We start from the raw sequence: 19,196 nt of genomic DNA, 5'->3' as shown, positions 1-19,196 counted from the left end.
ACACCTTTTACTAAATATAAATATAAATATAAAATATAATTTCTAATATCAATATTTATTTATTTATTAAATACATATAATATAAAAAATCTTTTAACAAATTATTATGTTTTTTAATTTTTAGAATAAATCAATAAAAAATTACAAGATGTTATAATAAGCTTTATTTGTTTTTTATTTTTTATTTTTTTCAAGAAAAACTAAATCATGTATCAAGATGCTTCTTTACCATTATTTGGTTTTTACAATTTATTTCAATATTGAAGTTTATATAGAATTCAGCATACATTTAATTGCCAGGTATAATATTAGTTTTTTAATTCCATCATCAAAACGGATTTGCAGACAGTCTTTTAATGTCTAAAAATAAATAATCAACAAAAAAACTTCAAACCATTATGCTCCTACTAAAAACATTTCTATTAAAATACATGATGCATCTTTCTCCCTCTTTATATATATGTATCGATACTTCTTCTATAATTTTTGTAGCCTTACTTGCAAAGTCATATTACAAGAAAGCTTACCAAGAGAACTTTAAGGCAACACCAAGCGTAATGTCAAGAGAAATTGACATAAGTATGGTTTCCAAATATACTTTAACATTGGCTTGAAAAGCAAAATCTACGAATTGTGAGGAAAGCAGGGGGGAACTTGCAACTGGTCACTAGCGACACCCGACCCGTTGCATCGACCAAGAATTCTTCATTAATGGGGTTTGAGGGCTCCGAGGTACTAGAAGAATGGGTTGTAAGGAAGAGAAATCGTCAATACGACTCCACTTTTCCTTCACGCAAATTGATTTCTGTCAATTCCCTCTACGCTGGAGGAATTAGGAATGGTTCGGAAGTTCGAATTTCCAATGTCTGAGTATCCAATTTGAGACCGGAAGGGCGGATGTCGGACTGAAGCTCTGGGAGATGAGAACGACGATCTTTGAATCTTTGTTGCATTTTGGAGTGTCGATTCGGAAAGCCATCCACGTTCACATGGCCCTCTGTGTTGTGTTGGATGTTGTTTGAAGATTGCAGCGGGGAGGCAGTCTATCCTTTGTAGTAAATCTCAGGTAGCCGAGATGAAGGAAGAAGTAGGTGGCAGAGGTGGAAGGACTGGGAGTGACCCCTCTTTGCCGAGATGGCTGTGCCAAATGTGTCGGCACCCGTTTTTCGTCACTGGTGCGGACATTTATGGAGAGCGATTCGCAACAGAATCTGCTGCGCGCTCAGGTGCGTTTCTCGTCCTGGTTAGTTTAGTGCAATTACTGATATTTATTCAAAGGTTTTTCGTCAAATTTGAAAGAATTCGTCGGTTGTAGTTGGCATGATTCTGTAAATTGTGCTCCTGTAAGCGCAGGAGATAATTTTGTTCCATATGATCGTTGATATGTTGGCATTGATATCAGGAGCGCAAGCATCAGTACATGGAAGTGGGAGCGTATTCTCAGGGAGCCGGATGGATCACTCTTTTGTGGTCCTCCCGAAGCAGGGTGGACCAAAACCAGCGTTTCCACCCCCTCGCCCTAGAACTGGGGGAATACACTACCCGACTCCAGGTTCGTAATCTTCAATTTTATCATTCGTTAGAGGATCTTACTACGTAGTGTCTTTATTAGTCTTTTGAATAGGCCATTGCGGTCGAAAGTACGAAACGTTTCTGCACTTTATGGAGTTGTGAGGAATAGCTGATCAATGTATCTTCTTCGTAGTGTACACTGACTTTGCGATGTATCCAACGAGCAACGCAGATTATTTTACGCTTTAGAATTTCTGTTGCAATGACAAGAATATTCTAGGTTGTACACTGCCGTCAGGATCGACTGCATGGTCGTGCATTTTATAATTCATTGTTAAGGCTTGCAATTCTCAGAGGAGTATATGATTTCTCAGGGGTCAATACAGGTGTAAGTGCCTACTCTTCTCATACATCGGCAAACATTAACGATACTCATGGTGGACGAGCTATGGACGAGTCCTTTGTAGTGTTACCTTCTGCTGAATCTATATTTGAGGCTCCTGGAGACACATCCATGGTTCATATGGGAGGAACTAGTGGTGGCAATTCTGCTGGCCAGCACACCAGCAATGCAAGCTTCAATGCGTCGGTCAATGTTCTTTCTCGTGCGTTTGAAATTGCATCTACTCAAACACAGGTTAAGTACCCCCCCCCCCCCATCATGTTATTTTGATGGTTTTTCGTTCAACGCATATCATACAAACATTTAATACAGTTTAACACTCTTGCATAGAACTTATGGTCACCTCATGCCAGCAAACTTGTAGATTGGAGAACTAATTTTTCAGATATTCATTAGCTTTCTCGTGCTTACTCAAATTTAGTTCTTAGGCAGATGTGCCGAGATCTTGTGTTGAGTCCATCTTGCAGTACATGATACTGTGTGCGCTCTATATCCTCTATCTTTGAAATCAGCTTGAGGATATGGTATTGACCTATGCATTGAGTACACGTTTTTAACGAGCTAACTTGGAGGACTTGTTTAACAGGTAGAGCAGCCTTTGTGTTTGGAGTGTATGCGTGCATTATCTGAAGAATTGGATAAGCAGATGGAAGATGTAAATAATGATATCAAGGCCTACCAATCTTGTCTTGATCGTCTTGATAAGGAATCCTTGGAAGTTCTCAGTGAAGAGAATTTCTTGCGAGAGATTCGGAAGGTGCAACTGTCTCTCTCATACAATGTCAATTTGAATGGGCACAAAACAATTATTTCTCATGAATACGAACCTATGTTAGTCTATAATATGTTTGTTAAAAGCTTGGCTCTTTATTGGGATACATGACATCCAGAAGTTGTACCTTAGTAAAGAAATTACTGTAGTTTCTTCATGTGTTTCCTTGCGTATGTTTTCACTGTTTTTTTTCTTTCTTTTTTTCCCACTTTTCTTTTCACTTTTCCTTCCATTCTGTCTCATGTTTACAAACTTTGTGTAATTTGAATGAATATTCTCCTCTCAACTATTCAAGCTTCTTTAATTTCCATCGTCAGTTCTTTTTAGACGGTGAAGTTATTACATTAGATATGCCTTTAGTTGCAAGACGTATCTATCTCAACTTCTCACATTTTTTCGCTCAATCTTATTCCTTTGTGGCCTCTGCAGGCTGAGGAAGAGGAGAGGAAATTGGAAGAAGCCATCAGGGAGGCTGAGCAGCAGAAGGAAGAGATGATGATTCAACTTCAAGATGTCGACCTCAAGACTAAGAATTTTCAAGAAGTTGAGGAGAAGTATGGTGAACCAAAGTCGCTCCTTCGTAATGGCTTTGTCTTTTTGGGCATTGGTTACACAGCTGTCATCCTTCAAGCAGTATCGTTCTCTCCTTGTAGTACTTCCGCTTTACTGATGTTAAACTTGATTTAATTTGGCTCCAGGTTCTGGCATGAATGCAATGACTTCATGCTGAACCTGACAATTCATCAGGTGAACTAGACAATCCTCATCACATCTCTTCATTTGCCTTTAATGCACTTGCGAATGGTTGTTCCTATGTAGAGGTCTCCTTATGAAGATCAGGTACAGGAGTACAGACTTTAGTTTTCTGACTATTGCTGTGTGGTTTGAAATCCTGATTGCACATTTTTACGGCTTCATACAGGAAGATAGAGATGGCATTCTCGCAAAGATTGATGTTGTTCAATCGCAGCTAGAGCTGTTGAAGCGAACAAATGTACTCAATGATGCTTTTCACATTTGGCATGATGGAGAATTTGGCACTATCAACAACTTCCGGTTAGGTCGCTTACCTAATATTCCTGTAAGTTCTCTGCTTCCTGATATAGCTGGATCACATGTATTAGATTGCTCTAAAAACTGAATGTGTACAATTAAATGTTGATTGTAAGTTCATTTCATGATGTAGAAATCCCGTTCATTTTGACGCTTATCTACATCTATAAAGTTGTACAATCTCCGCAGGTGGAATGGGATGAAATTAATGCAGCCTGGGGTCAGGCTTGCTTGCTTTTGCATACGATGGCACAATACTGTCGTCTAATTTTCACGTATGTTTTCTCGACTTGACCGGAGTTTGAATGCATATATACTTGAATAGACCTGCCGGTTGGCCCACAAAGGACAGTATCTTTGTAAGATTTCTTAAATTTTAGCTAAGTTTTTAAGCATAACCAACTGATTTTTGCAGTGTCAATGTCTTCATCGCATTGAGCATTCGTGTTTGTAAGATTCTGTTCGTCATGCTTTAGCAGGCACCGGATAATACCAATGGGCAGCTATCCTAGGGTTGCCGACAACAAAAACACTTACGAGCTGTAAGTTTGGATGAACTTTCTCCTGTATGCAGTAAAAGATTGTATGTGGTTTAATTTTGCATGAAGCAATCAAGGGCATAGTGATGCGAAGTCCTCTGTAGACATGGGTTTGCAATAGTTTTTTGTGGTGTTATAATCGCGTGAGGTACCAAGTTTAGCTCGCAACAAATGTCGCTTGATGGTGTGTATTTCTGCATACAGGTTTGGACCAGTGAACCTTTTCTGGAGCTCAAGGTACGATAAGGCTATGATCTTCTTCCTTGTGTGCCTGCAGGAGTTTGCTGAATTTGCAAACGCCAGGGACCGGGCAGCCAATATCCCCCCTGAAAAATGTTTCAAGCTTCCATACAAGTTCGTAAACTGAGAGCCCCTCCCATTTCTCCATTTAATTTTAAATTTAATTAATTAATTTTCCACTTGCCAATTATTGACTAAAAGTGACTGATTATAATTGTGATCATTCATCAGGATCGAGAATGACAAAGTTGAGGGGTTTACTATTACTCAAAGCTTTAATAGGCAAGAGAAGTGGACAAAAGCTCTAAAGTACACTCTTTGTAATTTGAAGTGGGCGCTTTATTGGCTAATTGGGAACACTGCATCTCAACCAGCATCATCAACACCTTTACCTATGGGTGCCTCCTCTGGCCACAGTAGCTCCTCTCACGAAAAAGTGGGCTGAGTAAACCTGGTGAGACTTGAATTGCTTCCTAAGCCACAGCAAGGTACTTCGCTATTGAATTGCTGAGCATTGTTCAATAGTTGCTCAAGGTGACATTCATGTAGTCTGCTTCTAAGGGGTTCGTGCCACGACTATAGTTTTGGAAATTCGTATGGAAGTTGTCCGCAGGTGTCTTATAGGCAGCTTAATTGATATTCTGTGGCAGGAATGTAAACTGTAATAGACAGTAGCCCATCCTCGCCTTGTACAACTGGTCAGGTGGATCCTTGGATGCATAAATAGGAAAGAGAAATATGGTAAAACGGTAAAACAACTCCTAGCACATGCTTAGTGGGGCAAAGATGGTACATATGTCCCCATTCATTCGACTCAATTAGATGTACGCTGCAGCTGCATTTACCAGCGTCTCTGGTGGTATATTTGCAGCGCTCATTCTCTCATTCTGCACATGTCATGCCCCACTGGGTAATAAACTAATTAAGCAGATGCCTTTTATATGAACAAGGGTCTCATCTTATTGACTGTTGCTTGTTATATGTTGCCTCCAATTGTACTCAGCCTGCAGATCAGTCTAATTTCCTTCGTGCTTCTCATGCAACTATACCTGGACTTTGCAGTAAGTCTTCGTTCATTTCCTTTCCGGAAGTGGTGTAACAATCGCTGACGAGAGTAGATTAGTACCTCTCGCCAGTAATTAGTGATTGTCAATAAGCTGTTTATGATCTCAGACCAAAACCCATTATTGGGTCTACGGCTTATAGCTTTATGTAACAGATTATCAGATCTTATCACATTCAGATGTTCATTACAGAGTATAAAAGTTGACTAACAATTTTGGGAAGTGATTTTCACCTGCGGAGTGTTAGTGAATGAACCGGCGAGATGTGCTGAAAAAGGCGCTGGTGGGACAAATGCGCAGGCTTCACGCTGTGCACTCGAAAGTTGTTGTCAGTTCCAACCTTCTGAATTGGGCGTGCTCTGTAAGCAAAATCCCTCGGCGTTAAGTTTGGTGTTGGGAACGGAGTTGAACAGTTCATGCACGCCAAGTGGGTCGCATTAAATCCTATCGGAACAGTGTCTTCGCTATTTCAATCCACACTTTGATGGTGGACCTTGATGTGCGCCTCATCTGACAAACGCACAAATAAATGATTTCATTTCCTGAAATGTGACAATCCTTCAACACAAGCCACCATTCGAGGACTGACATTCCTCATCTAATCGCGTCAACCTCAACCCTGCATATGGGGGAACAGGATCTCTACCTGAAGGAGACACCAGTAGCTTGATCATAACTGCCCAACGATTCACTTAGTTTGATCGCGGCGGGCCATGACATAGTCACCTATCTTTAGCTCTAGATTCGATGAGGCATAGAACTTGTAGCACAATTTACCTGATGTGCCGCTGCTGCCCTTTACATTGCAGGCACCGAAGCCATGAGCTGAATGTTCGCGGGCGACGGCTATGTATAGCACACGCATCGGCATGTATTCTGAGGAATCTTGCATCCACGGTCCGCTCCTTTTCTTCATAGCCAATTCCATTGCTTTGATGTGAATTTCTTCAAGCCAGGGAAACAGGGAAGTCGTAAATTTTCCATTGAGGCTGTGTAGTGTTTGCGTATCTCCGACTAATTTCTTAAGCGTTGTTAGCGCAACTGTTGGTCTCTCCGGCCTCGGCCGGCCATTGAACTGTCGCTCAATGTTACCCATCCATCTCTCTCCTCTCTCTTATTCTGAATTTATGATCTGTGGTGGAATATAGATCTCCTTCCAGTTGTGTAGGTACTCTTTCTTCAGCATGATTTGTTACTGCTTTCACAGTAAACTTGATCCATTTATAAAACCAGCAATGCCCTTGTCCATCTCGGGTCTAAAGTTTTGACGAAGCGATTTAAAATTCAGGTACTATTGGAATGCTGCTTAAAATGATCCAACAAAAAGTTTGGTCTGGGCCATAGCACTACTCTGTGGCTATTGGTGCCAACTGATGAGTGGCACTTTCTGATGTCCAAGGTTTTGAATACAATGCTACAATTACTTGGCTCTTACAACCAGACTTTCATGTGATTTTTCTTAGACTGCTATTGTATGAAGTGGCACCTCAGTGAAGAAATGAATGCAATTACAATACAACTCTAAACATGAAAAGAGGTCATACCAATGGCTACACAATGACCAACAAGATTATTTACTTTGTTCGAATTAGAGTCATAGGTGTACATCACAAGAAATTAAATAACAAACTTGAAATAATAATTCTAAGAAATATGCATTCAGGAAGACTTTGCAAGTAGTTGTTTACACAGATCTGTACATGTGCTGTACACCATAGTGTCTTGGTTTAGTTACAGTAAATCTAATATTTCCTCATAGCTTTTCTCTGGTTCTATCTTGTTTCCCTTCTTGTGTACAAATTCCACAGTTGTACAGGTCAATCTATAAGCGGAAGCTGGTGAACATGCAAAATTGCTATGTGTGGACAATCATCACTCATAGATAAGTCATCTATATGTCTGAGACGCCTGCGTGACGGAATTCAAGCCAGATGCTGATTCATTAACGGGCGATGTCGTCCAAGAGTACGAGGATCATACTTGGGGACGGTTTGTGTTGGTAGTGGATGCTGTCAATTGGTGGCGGACGAATGATGCCTGAGATCCCTGTCGACAAACGGAAAGTCACAGACAAGTAACAGGCTCGGGCAATGTTACTGATGATACAGCCCATAACTTCAGGCCGGGATCATGTAGTGTTGTGAAGATTTAAGGTCAATTGCACAATAGGCTATTGCAACCGTGAAGACCCACGCGAAAAATTGGGACTCTAGCCCACTGCCAGTCAAGCTGTAGATCGACAGTAGAACTTTCTGAAGCCCAAAATAACATAGACTCGTCGATCAAAACTAGCTCTCCTCACAGAATTAGAGACTATCAGCACCTGATCTTTTCTTCTTGATGACCTTGCTTGGGCATGTACCTCTGCTCAGTCGGCATCTCAGGTATAGAAATCCCTGTACCTGCCGGATGTCGTATCTCGCGCCGACTATTACTACTAATACTACTATCGCTATAACTACTCCCATACCTTGACCCACTTCGCACTTCACTGACGGCTGTTTCTTGTTTGTTCACAGACCCTAATACAGAACCTACCGCTGTGGAATCAACACCGCATGGTGATTCATTCTCAAAGCAAGAGTCTTGAAGTTCTTTGCTAGTAGAAAAGTCATTTGGGTCATGAAAATCCTCTTCCCAGGGATTTGATCTTGTAGCCATGGACGGTAGGCTGTCGATGAACTCAATCCATGTGGTTGTTTGTAGCTCAGGGTGTTCGTCCTCACATGTGTGCACAACTGTCTCTGGATCTGTAAATGATGAATTCCATCCTGCGTACATTGGAAGGAGATCCGCGATTAACTCGAAACACTATCAATCAAGACAGCAGGTCTAGAAGAGGTTTAGCCTAGATAAAATTCCTTGTACCACAACAATGTACCCACATCCGATCAGAAACTGAAGAATCCTACGAAAATCTTGATAAACTTGTGTACATAATACACCCTAACACTCAAGGACAGCCCAAGAAAGTGCTGATATTGTAATGCATAACTTCAATCAGGCGAAATAAACAGCCTAAGAAATTAGAGAAAGGAACTCACTGCTCATATGGAATTCTTCGGCTTCAGCGATCCAAGTAGGATGATCGAGGGTGGTGTCCACATGAACGTTATCATCCATCATCAAAGCAATAGCATTCTTAGCTTGGAGACACTTGGTGTCTTGCTCCGTTGAAGGCCGATAGACGTTTTCACTGGCAACTATTATCAGAGAAGAATTTTGACTTGTTTTTTGCTGATATTGAACATGCTCATTGTTAGAAGGCACATATTCACAATTCGAGACATTCTGCGAAGCATCCAAGACATTTGTGTCCTCTTTAACTGTCTCTTCAATGTCAGTGGCTGAAGCTGATTCTTTCTCATCACCGCTTAAATTCATGCCTTTATCGTGCATACCTTCAGCCCGATCTATCACCACAACTGCGCTATGTGCAGCGCCAAAATGCTCCGCAATTACTTTCCCATCTGTACTAACTGAGCAGCTTCCATTTCCACTTCCACCGCCTCGATCAGAATTTTCAATTGTCGATCGGATAGGTCTCCAAACTTTTTGAGGCAGGTGACGCACTGGTCCACCTGACCATGAAGTCTGCTTATTGAGAACCCCACGCTCTCCTCGATCCCCAAGAGAATAAATGGGTCCTCTCACATGCTTTATATTATGATTCATAGAAGGTGTCGATCTTAGAGACAAAGCGCTGTAATTTGCTGAACTTCGGTAAGGATCCACTACTTGCAAGTTCGAGGATTTCTCATATTCAAATCGGCTTATCCCTTCATGCGCCATCTGTTGTCCAGCTATTGGGTCCCGAATGTATTGGACCGGAGGAGCTGCAAGTACAGCAGTATATGACTGATGCGTCGGTGAAGTACCAATCTTGGAGCTAGCGCTTCCCCAGGAAGCATGCATGTAATCACCAAGAGGTACAGAAACCGAACCAATCATAATACCTTTCTGAAGGCCTGCATTTGCTGATTCAGTCGCATTATTGTTGACTGGACCTCTTACAGGAGGTGTATCCGTCACAATCAAGCCTTCGGCCCTGGGTTCGAACCCAATCTGGTAGCATCCCCCTCTGTCACTGTTTGAATGTTTCACGGAACTTGAGTTCAATTCACACGGATAGGAAGCCAAAGTGTACATTACGCCACTCTTTGAGTAATAAGCAGAATGCGAATCGGTAAGGGGTGGCCAATCTTCAGAATTTGCGTCAAGGCTAAATGATGTTGGAATGCTGCGCTGGCCTCCAGTGCCAGCTACCACCTCTGCAACCGATGGAACTGAACCAGACAAAGCTTCTTTCGTTCCAAAACTTCTGAATTCCTCATTTTCGACTCTGCTACTGCTGCCAGTGGTATCAGCATCTATTTCGCGTGCTAGTGTTGTGTGTTCTCGGACTAATTCCTTCGTAATTTTGCTTGCAAAAATATCTTGATCCGGAGGATTTGCAACTTTTACGTGATCCACTACCGGATGTGTTTGTGCCTTCTTAGCCCACTGCTGGGTCGCTGGAAAGGGTGCAATTCCTCTGAGACTCGCAGGTTTGCCACGGTAACAGCCAAGAACAGGGTTGCTACCGCGTTCGTTATTCGACGTGAACGGTGATCCAATCAAGGACTTTCGTGATGTTCTGTAAGAACTTTGTTGTGCTCCTTCCTGGAACCTTGAATCGCAGACCCAACTACCTCTTCGATAAGAGTCCTGGTAACCCACCCTTAGGGGGTCTTTGTAAGGCCTCAGTTGTGAGCGCTTGCGAGACGCAACAGCACTTCGGACCTGCTCTGATGTACCACTCACCCCTCCTTCACCCTCCTCCTTGACTTGGCTGGAAGTTGGGAAATTGGAACATCGCTCTCCCTCCTCGCCATTGGAAACCAGATCGCATTCACTCTGTGGCATTTGATCTTCGTCGACAGAATCTGGCGCATCCTCTCTACATATCACACGCATGAAGTGCATGCCGTTTTCCTTGAGTAGATTTGCATCTTCGCAACCAACATTGTGATCTCTCTTATCGACATTTTGAACCTGGCGATTGACCTCCATTTCAAAAGACTCTACCAATATATTCTCCAGCCCCGAAGAGTTCACAGAAGCTGAACTGGCAGTAGGGGAATTGATTTCTTCAACAATCTCAGAAGGATTCTCATCATCCCCTGACTCATTCTCTTCACTGAGGGCCAAATAAATAGCACCAGCTTTACGGTCTTTCAATCCCTTCTGTCGAGATTTCTCCTTCTTCTTCTTTTTCTTTGCTACATTCCTTTCTCGTCTGCGAGCTCAAGTTTAACATAGACACGCTTCAATGCAATAGATCTCAGACATCACATAAATAAATGTGAACTAAAAATAACTGCAATCACATTCTATCTCGAAGTTCACTGCTTTTCGGACATCAATGCCACAGAGCCAAAAAAGGGAGAGAATGCGATTGCCCATTCTATCCAGGTTTAAATTCTCCACTACCTTCAGAGACACGAAACTCTGAAATAATTTGTTCACTCCAAAACATAAAAAATGGAAAAAATAGATAACTATGATTCAACTTCAGATATTCGAGGTGAAGTGGGAGTATTACTTCCTCTGTGCAGCCTCCTCTTCTTTCACCAGCTCCTGTTGAATGCGTAATGCTTCAGCATCTTTGTCCGCCATCCAAGCCTTCACCTAGCATGTAAGGACCTTCAGATATCAGCTCTACTAGTTGGAGGCATGAGAGAAAAACCTGGAATTCAATGGCCACAAAATTTGCGAAATACTGAGCATAAGATAACTTCGGTAGCCTCTCCCTGCCCGTTCGCTATGCAATCCTTACTGACGTGAGAGGGAAAAGTACCTAACCAGTTGTCCAATTTACATTTGATCAAGACAACAGTAATATACGAATGAGATCCACACTTTGAATTCGTATAAGCTATTTCTGCATGTAGGCTCTAAATGAGCAAAATGTACTACACTTTTCAATCCAGAGGAAGCTGAGAATGGTCTTACCGTCTTACGGACCTATCAGTTCATAAGCTAACAAAAAATACCACTAAATATAGATTTTTTTTCTTTAACCAAGTTTTTCTCACCAGAGCCTGCTCAACAATAAAACCTAGTAAAGCTACCAGGTTCTTCTCTTCTATTCCAATCTTGCTTACATCACGTTGGGAGCATAAGAATGTCTTTTCACTGGCATCATCCAGTGCGGACAGAACTTGTGATGAAAACAAAGGCAATTCATCGCTCTTCTCGTTGTTTAACATGTCCTGCATCAAGTCCAACATAAACATCAAGTGAGTTTGAAAGTAAGTATGCCAATGACTACTTAGTATTATTTGTATTTACTTCAGCGAATTAATTCAATTGATCATTTTAAAGGATTTAAGAAGATCTAGGGGTTAAAATCTGCAAACTATTCACCTAAATAAAACTTGGGTAAGCCTAACCCTAATCGTGCACTGTGCGCAAAGTAACAGGAGAAAGTACTTGATCTCTATTGCAGTTAACAAGTAATTAAAAATAAGAGAAACATACGCATGAAATTAAGACATAAATTTCCGCAAATCTATGATTTCATGACATAAGTCAATTAAATTCTAAATTCAAAACCACTAATATTAGAATCCACTTCAATACATACAACATAAACCCTCATACTAATGCCAGCAATCCCCTTTGATGCACACGTACACACACACACACACACACACACACACATATATATATATATATATGTAGAAATGACTGGTAAGCAGAATCTTGCAGATATTGTGGTCCTCTATCATCAATAACCGGTGAATTTGCCTCAACCCACCTTTTCTAACCCCAAATAAATCTTCGACTTATCTACTGTTTACAATCTTACAGCGAGCTGTCTAGATCTCTCTACGTTCATGTTCGTGGAGATTTTTCTAGGGTGCTGAGCAGATTTCTCACAAAAGTTATTTATTTTTAGAACATCCAATGAGTAGTTGAAACAGAAAAGGTTTGATATTCAACGAACAGCATGAATAGATTTAAATGTTGATGGACAGGAAAAGCAACCAAGGTAGTAAGTGATAATTGAATTGTTAATCTGGTGTGACCAAATTGAGTATACTCATTGTTATATAATCATTTCTATCCTCCAAACACTGAGCAAAAAGTGAGATGACAACATACAAGAAGATCTTGTCCCGCTTTCAAATATGCTGGTGGAAGAGTGGTTAAATTATTCTGCCTCTTTAAAGCAATCAAGTTGCTCATAACTGCTTCCCCCGACAGATCCTGCATCGATGGCAACGCAAGTATTGTTCTATTCATTTTAGTTTTTACAAAGACTTTCGGTTTCATATTAATAAGGCAAGGATCAAGAATTGGTTGTTGCATAGGTGATCTCTGGAATCGTGTCCACAAAATTTTAAGATTGAAGCATTCAGTGTAGATTACTTCTTAGGAAACTACAATGACCATTCATCGGATATTCGTTAAGCAAGAATAGAGTTCATTGGTGATATTTGGTACCTCCGAAACAAATTCTCTCGTGGAAGCGAAGATCTGGTACGCCTCCATTTGATTCAGCTGCAATGGCAGCCATGAACAAGAGTTGTGAATACATGGACACCTTGTTTCATACATTCAGCAAAACTTACACTGAACGTATTTGAAAGGCAAATCACATCGTCACGAAGGTAATTAGGGAAAAATTTTAACTGCAGCCCTTTTCTAATTTATCCATCACCATTCTAGAGAACCTTACATGAAAAGTATTCGTGAAATGGTAACATTCTATGAGGAAAATTTGAGAAAATTTTGCAAGGAGGATAATAAAGTACACCTTATCCCAGAACGCAGCAACATTTTTCCTTTTTACAGTAAGATCTTCCTGTACAATACATCCCGATTAAGCACTACTGTGCAACATTTTCATCTTAACCATGAAAGAATTTTCACAAATTCAAAGACTTTCTCATTGAAATCTGTGTGGCATGTACTACAGTAAACAATTATAATCTCGAGACCAAAGTCTTCAACAATTAAAGCTCAGGCGCTAGCATCCGATGAAAGCAGGACTTTCCTGAATTAGCACATGGCTCCGAACAGGATCTGAGATAGAATTAAGAGAGAGGAGAAACCTTTTCAATCTGGGAGATTCGCCGATGTGTGCGGGTGTGCCGCCGATGATTGAAGGGGGAGAAAAACTCCCGAGAACATTTTTCACATTTTTGCAGTTGCACTTTTGACGGTGGTAATAAAGAACATCCTGGTGAATCAGTTCCCAGGTTCTGTTTCCCTGATTGTGTTGAGATCCAGAACAATATAGGTCCAGAACAGTCATCAGTTCACCTATTGGGAATTACGTCTAACTGAAAAACAAAAAGACACCTTCATCTTACACATAGCCCTTGTACTGACTTGGACATTGACATAGTAACAACAACTTCATCAAGATTATCAGCTCGAGTCTGATTTGTCACCAAACATCAACAACTAAGAGACTGATTGCACAGTACGTTCATTCACAACAACCCAGGAAATGAAGAGTCTGAAATGAACATTCGAAGCTAAATAAACCTACAAAGGAATCCAAGTCTCAGAGATGCAAGCCTAGTGGTTGATGCTACAAGCTCGTTAGCTGCTGTGATGTTTGGTGTACTATTAGATCCTCTAACTCTGAACTTAAATTTTATGTAGTGTTTATAACAGGCACTTAGCGCTTCATTTTGGCAATGAACTTGAGAACACGTTAGTGTATATAATAATCCGACATATCTTTAAAATACACACCGAATAAGAAAATTCGTGACAATAACTCTTATGTATCAAAAGGTAACTTTTCAACACTGCAGTAAAAGAAAGTTCACCTGGATTTTTGGCTACTCCAGCTGAAAAAGCAGCCAAAGTTTGTGGAACAGTGTTTTTAACTGTTTGTAAGTTTCGATGTGGGAGATCGCCACCCCCGTTTGTTCCAGAGGTGTCTATTTCTATATCAACTGCGTAAAAGATTTCTTGCCATTTGAAACTGATCTTACGAACAAAGTGCAGTGCCCAAGCAGGCAAGACAGAAAAGCAGGAACCTTGCGAACAATAAATCATGAAGGTCCTTTATCAATATAAAATTCATAGCTCAACTTACACCGAAGGGCATGGTCGCATACCTTGGTAAGAATTTACAATCGCGTTCTCTTCCAGATTTTCAAAGTCGACTTTCAAGCTTTTGACGTACTTGTTCGTAGCCAGATGTTCTGCTAACCTTTGAGGAGGCTGGTCACCAGATGTACTGGATAAGGACAAATTTGGTTCCCGGTCAACTGTTTGGCGGATGAAGGTATTTAAAGGTTCGTGCACCTTTCTGTCAGACCTCATACCCTGCAAGCCTTCTAGGGGTGGCGAATCGGTAACTTTCGTGTTTACGACTTTTGCACTTGGCTGTGAGCTGAGCTCTTTTTCAGCTTCACTGCAAATCTTCCCTTTCGCTTGCTTGGATCTTTTTATTTCACAATCTCTTTGCTCGATTTCTGATAAATTCGAATTGGGAGAACCCTTACTAGAAGAACTCAGATGTCCTGAAGAGTTTCCATCTTCTATTGTGTTCATTTCACCATCTTCAGCACTCAGTCTCTGGGAATCAATCCTGATAATTCCCTTCCGCTGATTTTCTGGGTATCCCGATGAAGTTACTGCGTTATAACCATCAAGTCTGCTGTCCTCAGTGAGCAGCATCTCTCTGTCCATCTGATCTCCTGAAAATTTTGATGATTTAGGAGCTTCAAGGTTACCGCGCAAGTGATATTTGTCATGATCATGAGCTGTTACTCTTGAAAGCATTTCAGGTGAATCTTCAGGATGTATTTTGACTTCAGACGATATTTGACGTGCAGCAGTTTTCTCCGTCACAACCCCGGGTAATGCATGCGGTGAACTACCAGATGGCAGTGCTGCTTCAAGGCCTATGAAAGATGATCCACTGATAATGTCTTGGCTGACAATGCGGCCAACTGACCTCAAACTGCAAGGGAAAAGAAGAAACTATATACTTATTGTCGCAGGTCAAAGTCAACTGATCTTTCCTTCCAACGTCAAGAGAGTAAGATATCCTCCATGAAAAGGCCCATGGTCTCTTCTATGAAATAAGACTTGCTTTATCTCCATACCTATCAAAAGAAGAAGAAAAACAAAAAAAAAAAAAAATGTATATATATATATATATGTGTGTGTGTGTGTGTGTGTGTACACAAGAGCATGGATGAGACCCCCCCATTAACTCATATCATTACCATAAGCAGGGTGATTATCTATTAACTACGATTCCAAAGCAGCCTTTACTACGAGAAACTACTCAGGGTCACGGAAATTTATGACGCTCAGACCAATGCTGTCCAACAAGGAAAAGGTGTCCTTCAGATGCACACAGAATACAAGTAGACTGACTTCTTGCAACTACCACGCACCTGCTTGATTGAAAGCCTTCAGCTTCAGTTGCAGCACTACTGAGGTCTTCGTTGAGAGTCTTTGAGCCCCTTACTTTCTCCATATCACCAGGACAGCTCGTAATGCATCTGAAGTAGACTATTTACTGAAAGCATGGTGCATGCATTCTGAAAGTAGAAAGTGAGAGTTAAAGCCTGCTGATGTTCTAGGTGATTCTAAGATGTGTATATTATGACAGTTTCAGAAAAAATCAAAAGACGTTGGTGAAGGAACAAGTAACTGAGGACCGAACTTAATGAACTACATTTCATCGAATAAGGTAAACCTCGAGGACTACGTCAAGATCATAGAACTACAAATCCACCAAGTTGTTGGGGATTACTACTGTGAGCTAAGAAATCAGTAGGTGTCCAACACTGGAATGCACTATAATTTCGACCATTAACTGTTAAGGCCGTAAAATTGTTGGCAACTCACTTTTCTTATTCATCCATATGATTGTTGTATTCTTTTTACTGTAAATTATCACAATGTTGAAAGTAGTCACAGACAGCATGAGAGTAAGCAGATCACAAAGACAACTGTAGTCGAAAATTGAAGCTGCTACGTGTAGAGAAAACATAAAAGAAAGTCATGTACAACTCTCTCCAGATCTACTAAACCTACATTGCAAGCCACATCATGTGAATATCCATGAACCAACAGTCCTCAAATTTTCAATGATATCCGTCAAACATGACATTCCATCGATGTAATCTACCTTAATATCATGCAAATGGGCTTACCATAGATATGAATCATGTGCAGGATTATATATATATATATATATATATATATAGAGAGAGAGAGAGAGAGAGAGAGAGAGATGATAAGCCCATTGACATGACATTATGGTAGCTGCAGATGTCATGTTTAATAGATACTGATTAAAATACAAAAACATTCAAATGCTTCAACCCCCTGATTTGAGGTTCAAGGATTATCAAGCCAATAACCACTGAGAATAGGATCACAATCTCGCAAAGAATCAGATCCTTCCTGGTTTTGCTATTCACGTCAACTATTCAATCAATGTTGCAACTGGCTCCAGCGTCCAGAAACAGAGGACTTGTTTGCACTTCAGACATTCCTCCATAAGTAGAGCATTTCGGAAAGTACTCATAACATGTGAGGAAACAACTATTTCTCGGTCAACCTATCCTTCGAGATCCTCGGATGCAAACAAAGAAATTTAATAACCTGATAACTTGCATTTAAGACAAACTAAATATGACATGGTAATTCGCATATCAGCATCTAAGAAGTCGCATCGAATGATTGAGTATGAAAATTTCTCAACATTCACACGATTCAAGCTCTGCTAACCATCTCAGGAAAAGGGATCCGATACTAGATAATTGCGCGTTTTCAAGTTGCGCTTGGGACTCTGACCAGAAGTTTCTGTGGAAGACAGCTCAAGTAAATTTGAAATCTTTCCAAAAAACTGGTGTGCACGTGTAAACTGGTTACCATCATAAATTGTGCAATATCAGCACACTGCAAACAAGAGAGAATCTGATAGAGAAAAATACCACGGGTATGGGGCGGAGATTGTTTTAAACTGATAGTAAAACACGGAGCGCTCGCCACGAGTCACTCTCTCCAAAATGCCAAAGAGCAGAAAACTCCGTAAATTAGTCGACATTTCTAAGCCTGCAAAGACCCATAACAACTTTTTCAAATTCGTATCTCGTCACAATACGCAGGGCTTTGGTTTTTGATTGAACTGTTAAGACAAGTGATTCAACTAAGAAAACGAAAGGCGCTGGACCTCTCATGCGAATTCTGATGACTACGGAGATGTTTCCACAAGCAGCTGCTGAAAATGTGACAAAGATGCCAGATGCAAAAGCATATGCACGCAATCAAGCTACTGTACATGAACTACTCTTAGTCGATGAAAATTTAGATGGACCAGAGTTGAGGAAAAAAACCCCAGAAAACGAGAATTGAAAGCAATGCGAGAAAGCTGAAAATCTAGGTACATCAGAAGTGCAGCAGATGTAATGAACATAGTGCGAAGAACTCGTAATTTTCAAATGCAACTGCACTATAAACCATTGAATAGTTGAAGATAGAAGACGATGCTGCCCTACACATATTCCGAATATAACAGGAAGGAGAGAGTCAAGTGCAGGAACTCCAAGCGGTTGATCACACAGCAATGCATTCTGGCAAAATACAGGTAGAAGAAATGAAGGCTTCCATCTCAAACATTTCTGCAGTATATTCAAAGGTCTGGAACTGTGCTCGAATGCTGCCTCAATAACATACAGCGAAAATACGCTGATGTAAAGAAAAATAGCCACCTACACCATCGACATTGTTTTAAGTCGCTGAAAGTTACAACTCGGTCATAAAGGCACTTCTTCACAGGGCAAGCATGGGGAGCCAGGGTAAACTGAAACAATGAAGTTTCCCATAGAGCGCCTAATTATTTATTTTTTAAAATACGCCATAATAAGAACCACTCCACTCGTGTTTCAGGAGTACGGAACATACCAATCCTAAAGAGGCACAGAGATAAAAGAATTTCGAGACAACTGCTCGTATTTCACATTCCTTCTAAAAACAGATTTGTACGAGGGAGAAAACTGCAAAGCCGAGAGCTCGTCTGATTTTGTAATTTACTTCCTAACGTCACCACAAAATCAAGGCTCGGCCTCGACCGAACAGCAACTAAGTTTCATCATCACAGCCGAGCCAAGACCCAAACAAATCATAAAGAGCCCGGCCAAGTTAGAGATGTTTCGCTTCACTCCAAATCTTTCCCTCCACCGAGACGTGCAATCACTCCAGAGAAGCTTGCAATAGAGGAGCATGGATCGTCCCCGTAAAGACAAGGATCGAAGTCAAACAGAAAGCAGAAGAGGGGGGAGGGGGAACGCCTTGATTCAGCGCTCCAAGACAAAGGCCTCATTACACGAACTGCTCCAAGCCGGACCTACTAACCGAACCGGACCGCTGCATCTTGCCCGCACCTGCCAGCTGCTCTCTCGGTTCCCACACCTCCTTCCAAACCTCCACTAGACGTCTCCCTCCACCTCCCTTCTCAACTCCCGAAACTTAACTGTCTCTTCGACACTCTTCGAAGATGCGCCGCTCGTTCTCTATCTCTCCACTCGTGGCTGCGGCTGCGATGCTCATGCGATTGCTTCGGCGCCACCTGATGAAGC

The 19,196-nt window shown here is 41.1% G+C and overlaps 2 protein-coding genes across 15 annotated transcripts; one reads left to right on the top strand and one right to left on the bottom strand.

Annotated features, from left to right (window-relative positions):
- Positions 1–690: 690 nt before the first annotated feature.
- Positions 691–6,831, top strand: LOC112287748 (beclin-1-like protein). Of its 9 annotated transcripts, none has more exons than XR_002971400.3 (13): positions 693–1,226; positions 1,403–1,552; positions 1,887–2,149; positions 2,502–2,672; positions 3,117–3,241; positions 3,386–3,434; positions 3,610–3,768; positions 3,930–4,015; positions 4,217–4,282; positions 4,484–4,633; positions 4,751–4,973; positions 5,523–5,580; positions 5,884–6,831. XR_002971400.3 is itself a non-coding variant. In XM_024531098.3 (12 exons), the coding sequence occupies exons 1-11, from the start codon at positions 1,076–1,078 to the stop codon at positions 4,962–4,964; spliced, it is 1,584 nt and encodes a 527-aa protein (XP_024386866.1). In that variant the 5' UTR covers positions 693–1,075; the 3' UTR covers positions 4,965–4,973; positions 5,170–5,468. The 9 variants fall into 9 exon arrangements, 6 of the variants coding, with proteins under 6 accessions (XP_024386866.1, XP_024386868.1, XP_090109577.1 ...); XR_016504962.1 differs by having other exon boundaries at positions 694–1,226; positions 4,220–4,282; XM_024531098.3 differs by lacking the exons at positions 5,523–5,580; positions 5,884–6,831 and adding an exon at positions 5,170–5,468.
- A 382-nt stretch (positions 6,832–7,213) lies between these two features.
- On the bottom strand, positions 7,214–19,045 carry LOC112287747 (uncharacterized). 6 transcript variants are annotated; one of them, XM_090253449.1, is made up of 14 exons: positions 18,523–18,661; positions 18,117–18,329; positions 17,553–17,673; positions 16,002–16,148; positions 14,709–15,559; positions 14,415–14,543; positions 13,686–13,843; positions 13,388–13,435; positions 13,075–13,131; positions 12,733–12,837; positions 11,661–11,837; positions 11,168–11,253; positions 8,628–10,861; positions 7,214–8,354 (listed from the first exon to the last, which is right to left on the bottom strand). In XM_090253449.1, the coding sequence occupies exons 4-14, from the start codon at positions 16,082–16,084 to the stop codon at positions 7,900–7,902; spliced, it is 4,383 nt and encodes a 1,460-aa protein (XP_090109575.1). In that variant the 5' UTR covers positions 16,085–16,148; positions 17,553–17,673; positions 18,117–18,329; positions 18,523–18,661; the 3' UTR covers positions 7,214–7,899. The 6 variants fall into 6 exon arrangements, with proteins under 6 accessions (XP_090109575.1, XP_073393003.1, XP_024386864.1 ...); XM_073536902.2 differs by lacking the exons at positions 18,117–18,329; positions 18,523–18,661 and adding an exon at positions 18,907–19,045; XM_024531096.3 differs by lacking the exon at positions 18,117–18,329 and having other exon boundaries at positions 18,523–18,660.
- Positions 19,046–19,196: the final 151 nt, after the last annotated feature.

Source organism: Physcomitrium patens, chromosome 10 (assembly GCF_059467195.1).
Source record: "Physcomitrium patens ecotype Gransden chromosome 10, ASM5946719v1, whole genome shotgun sequence".
NCBI classification, from domain to species: Eukaryota; Viridiplantae; Streptophyta; class Bryopsida; order Funariales; family Funariaceae; genus Physcomitrium; species Physcomitrium patens.
This window is presented reverse-complemented; position numbering and strand designations above follow the sequence as displayed.

What these genes read in the sequence shown, in the direction of transcription:
- LOC112287748 (XM_024531098.3), top strand. Translation starts at nt 1,076, where the DNA reads ATGAAGGAAGAAGTAGGTGGCAGAGGTGGAAGGACTGGGAGTGACCCC. An exon ending in TGAACCTGACAATTCATCAG is followed by an intron (nt 3,435 to 3,609) that starts GTGAACTAGACA and finishes GGCTTCATACAG; the next exon opens with GAAGATAGAGATGGCATTCT. An exon ending in TACTGTCGTCTAATTTTCAC is followed by an intron (nt 4,016 to 4,216) that starts GTATGTTTTCTC and finishes GTCATGCTTTAG; the next exon opens with CAGGCACCGGATAATACCAA.
- LOC112287747 (XM_073536902.2), bottom strand. Translation starts at nt 16,084, where the DNA reads ATGGAGAAAGTAAGGGGCTCAAAGACTCTCAACGAAGACCTCAGTAGT. An exon ending in TTATTGTTGAGCAGGCTCTG is followed by an intron (nt 11,254 to 11,660) that starts GTGAGAAAAACT and finishes CTTACATGCTAG; the next exon opens with GTGAAGGCTTGGATGGCGGA. An exon ending in GAGGAGGCTGCACAGAGGAA is followed by an intron (nt 10,862 to 11,167) that starts GTAATACTCCCA and finishes TTGAGCTCGCAG; the next exon opens with ACGAGAAAGGAATGTAGCAA.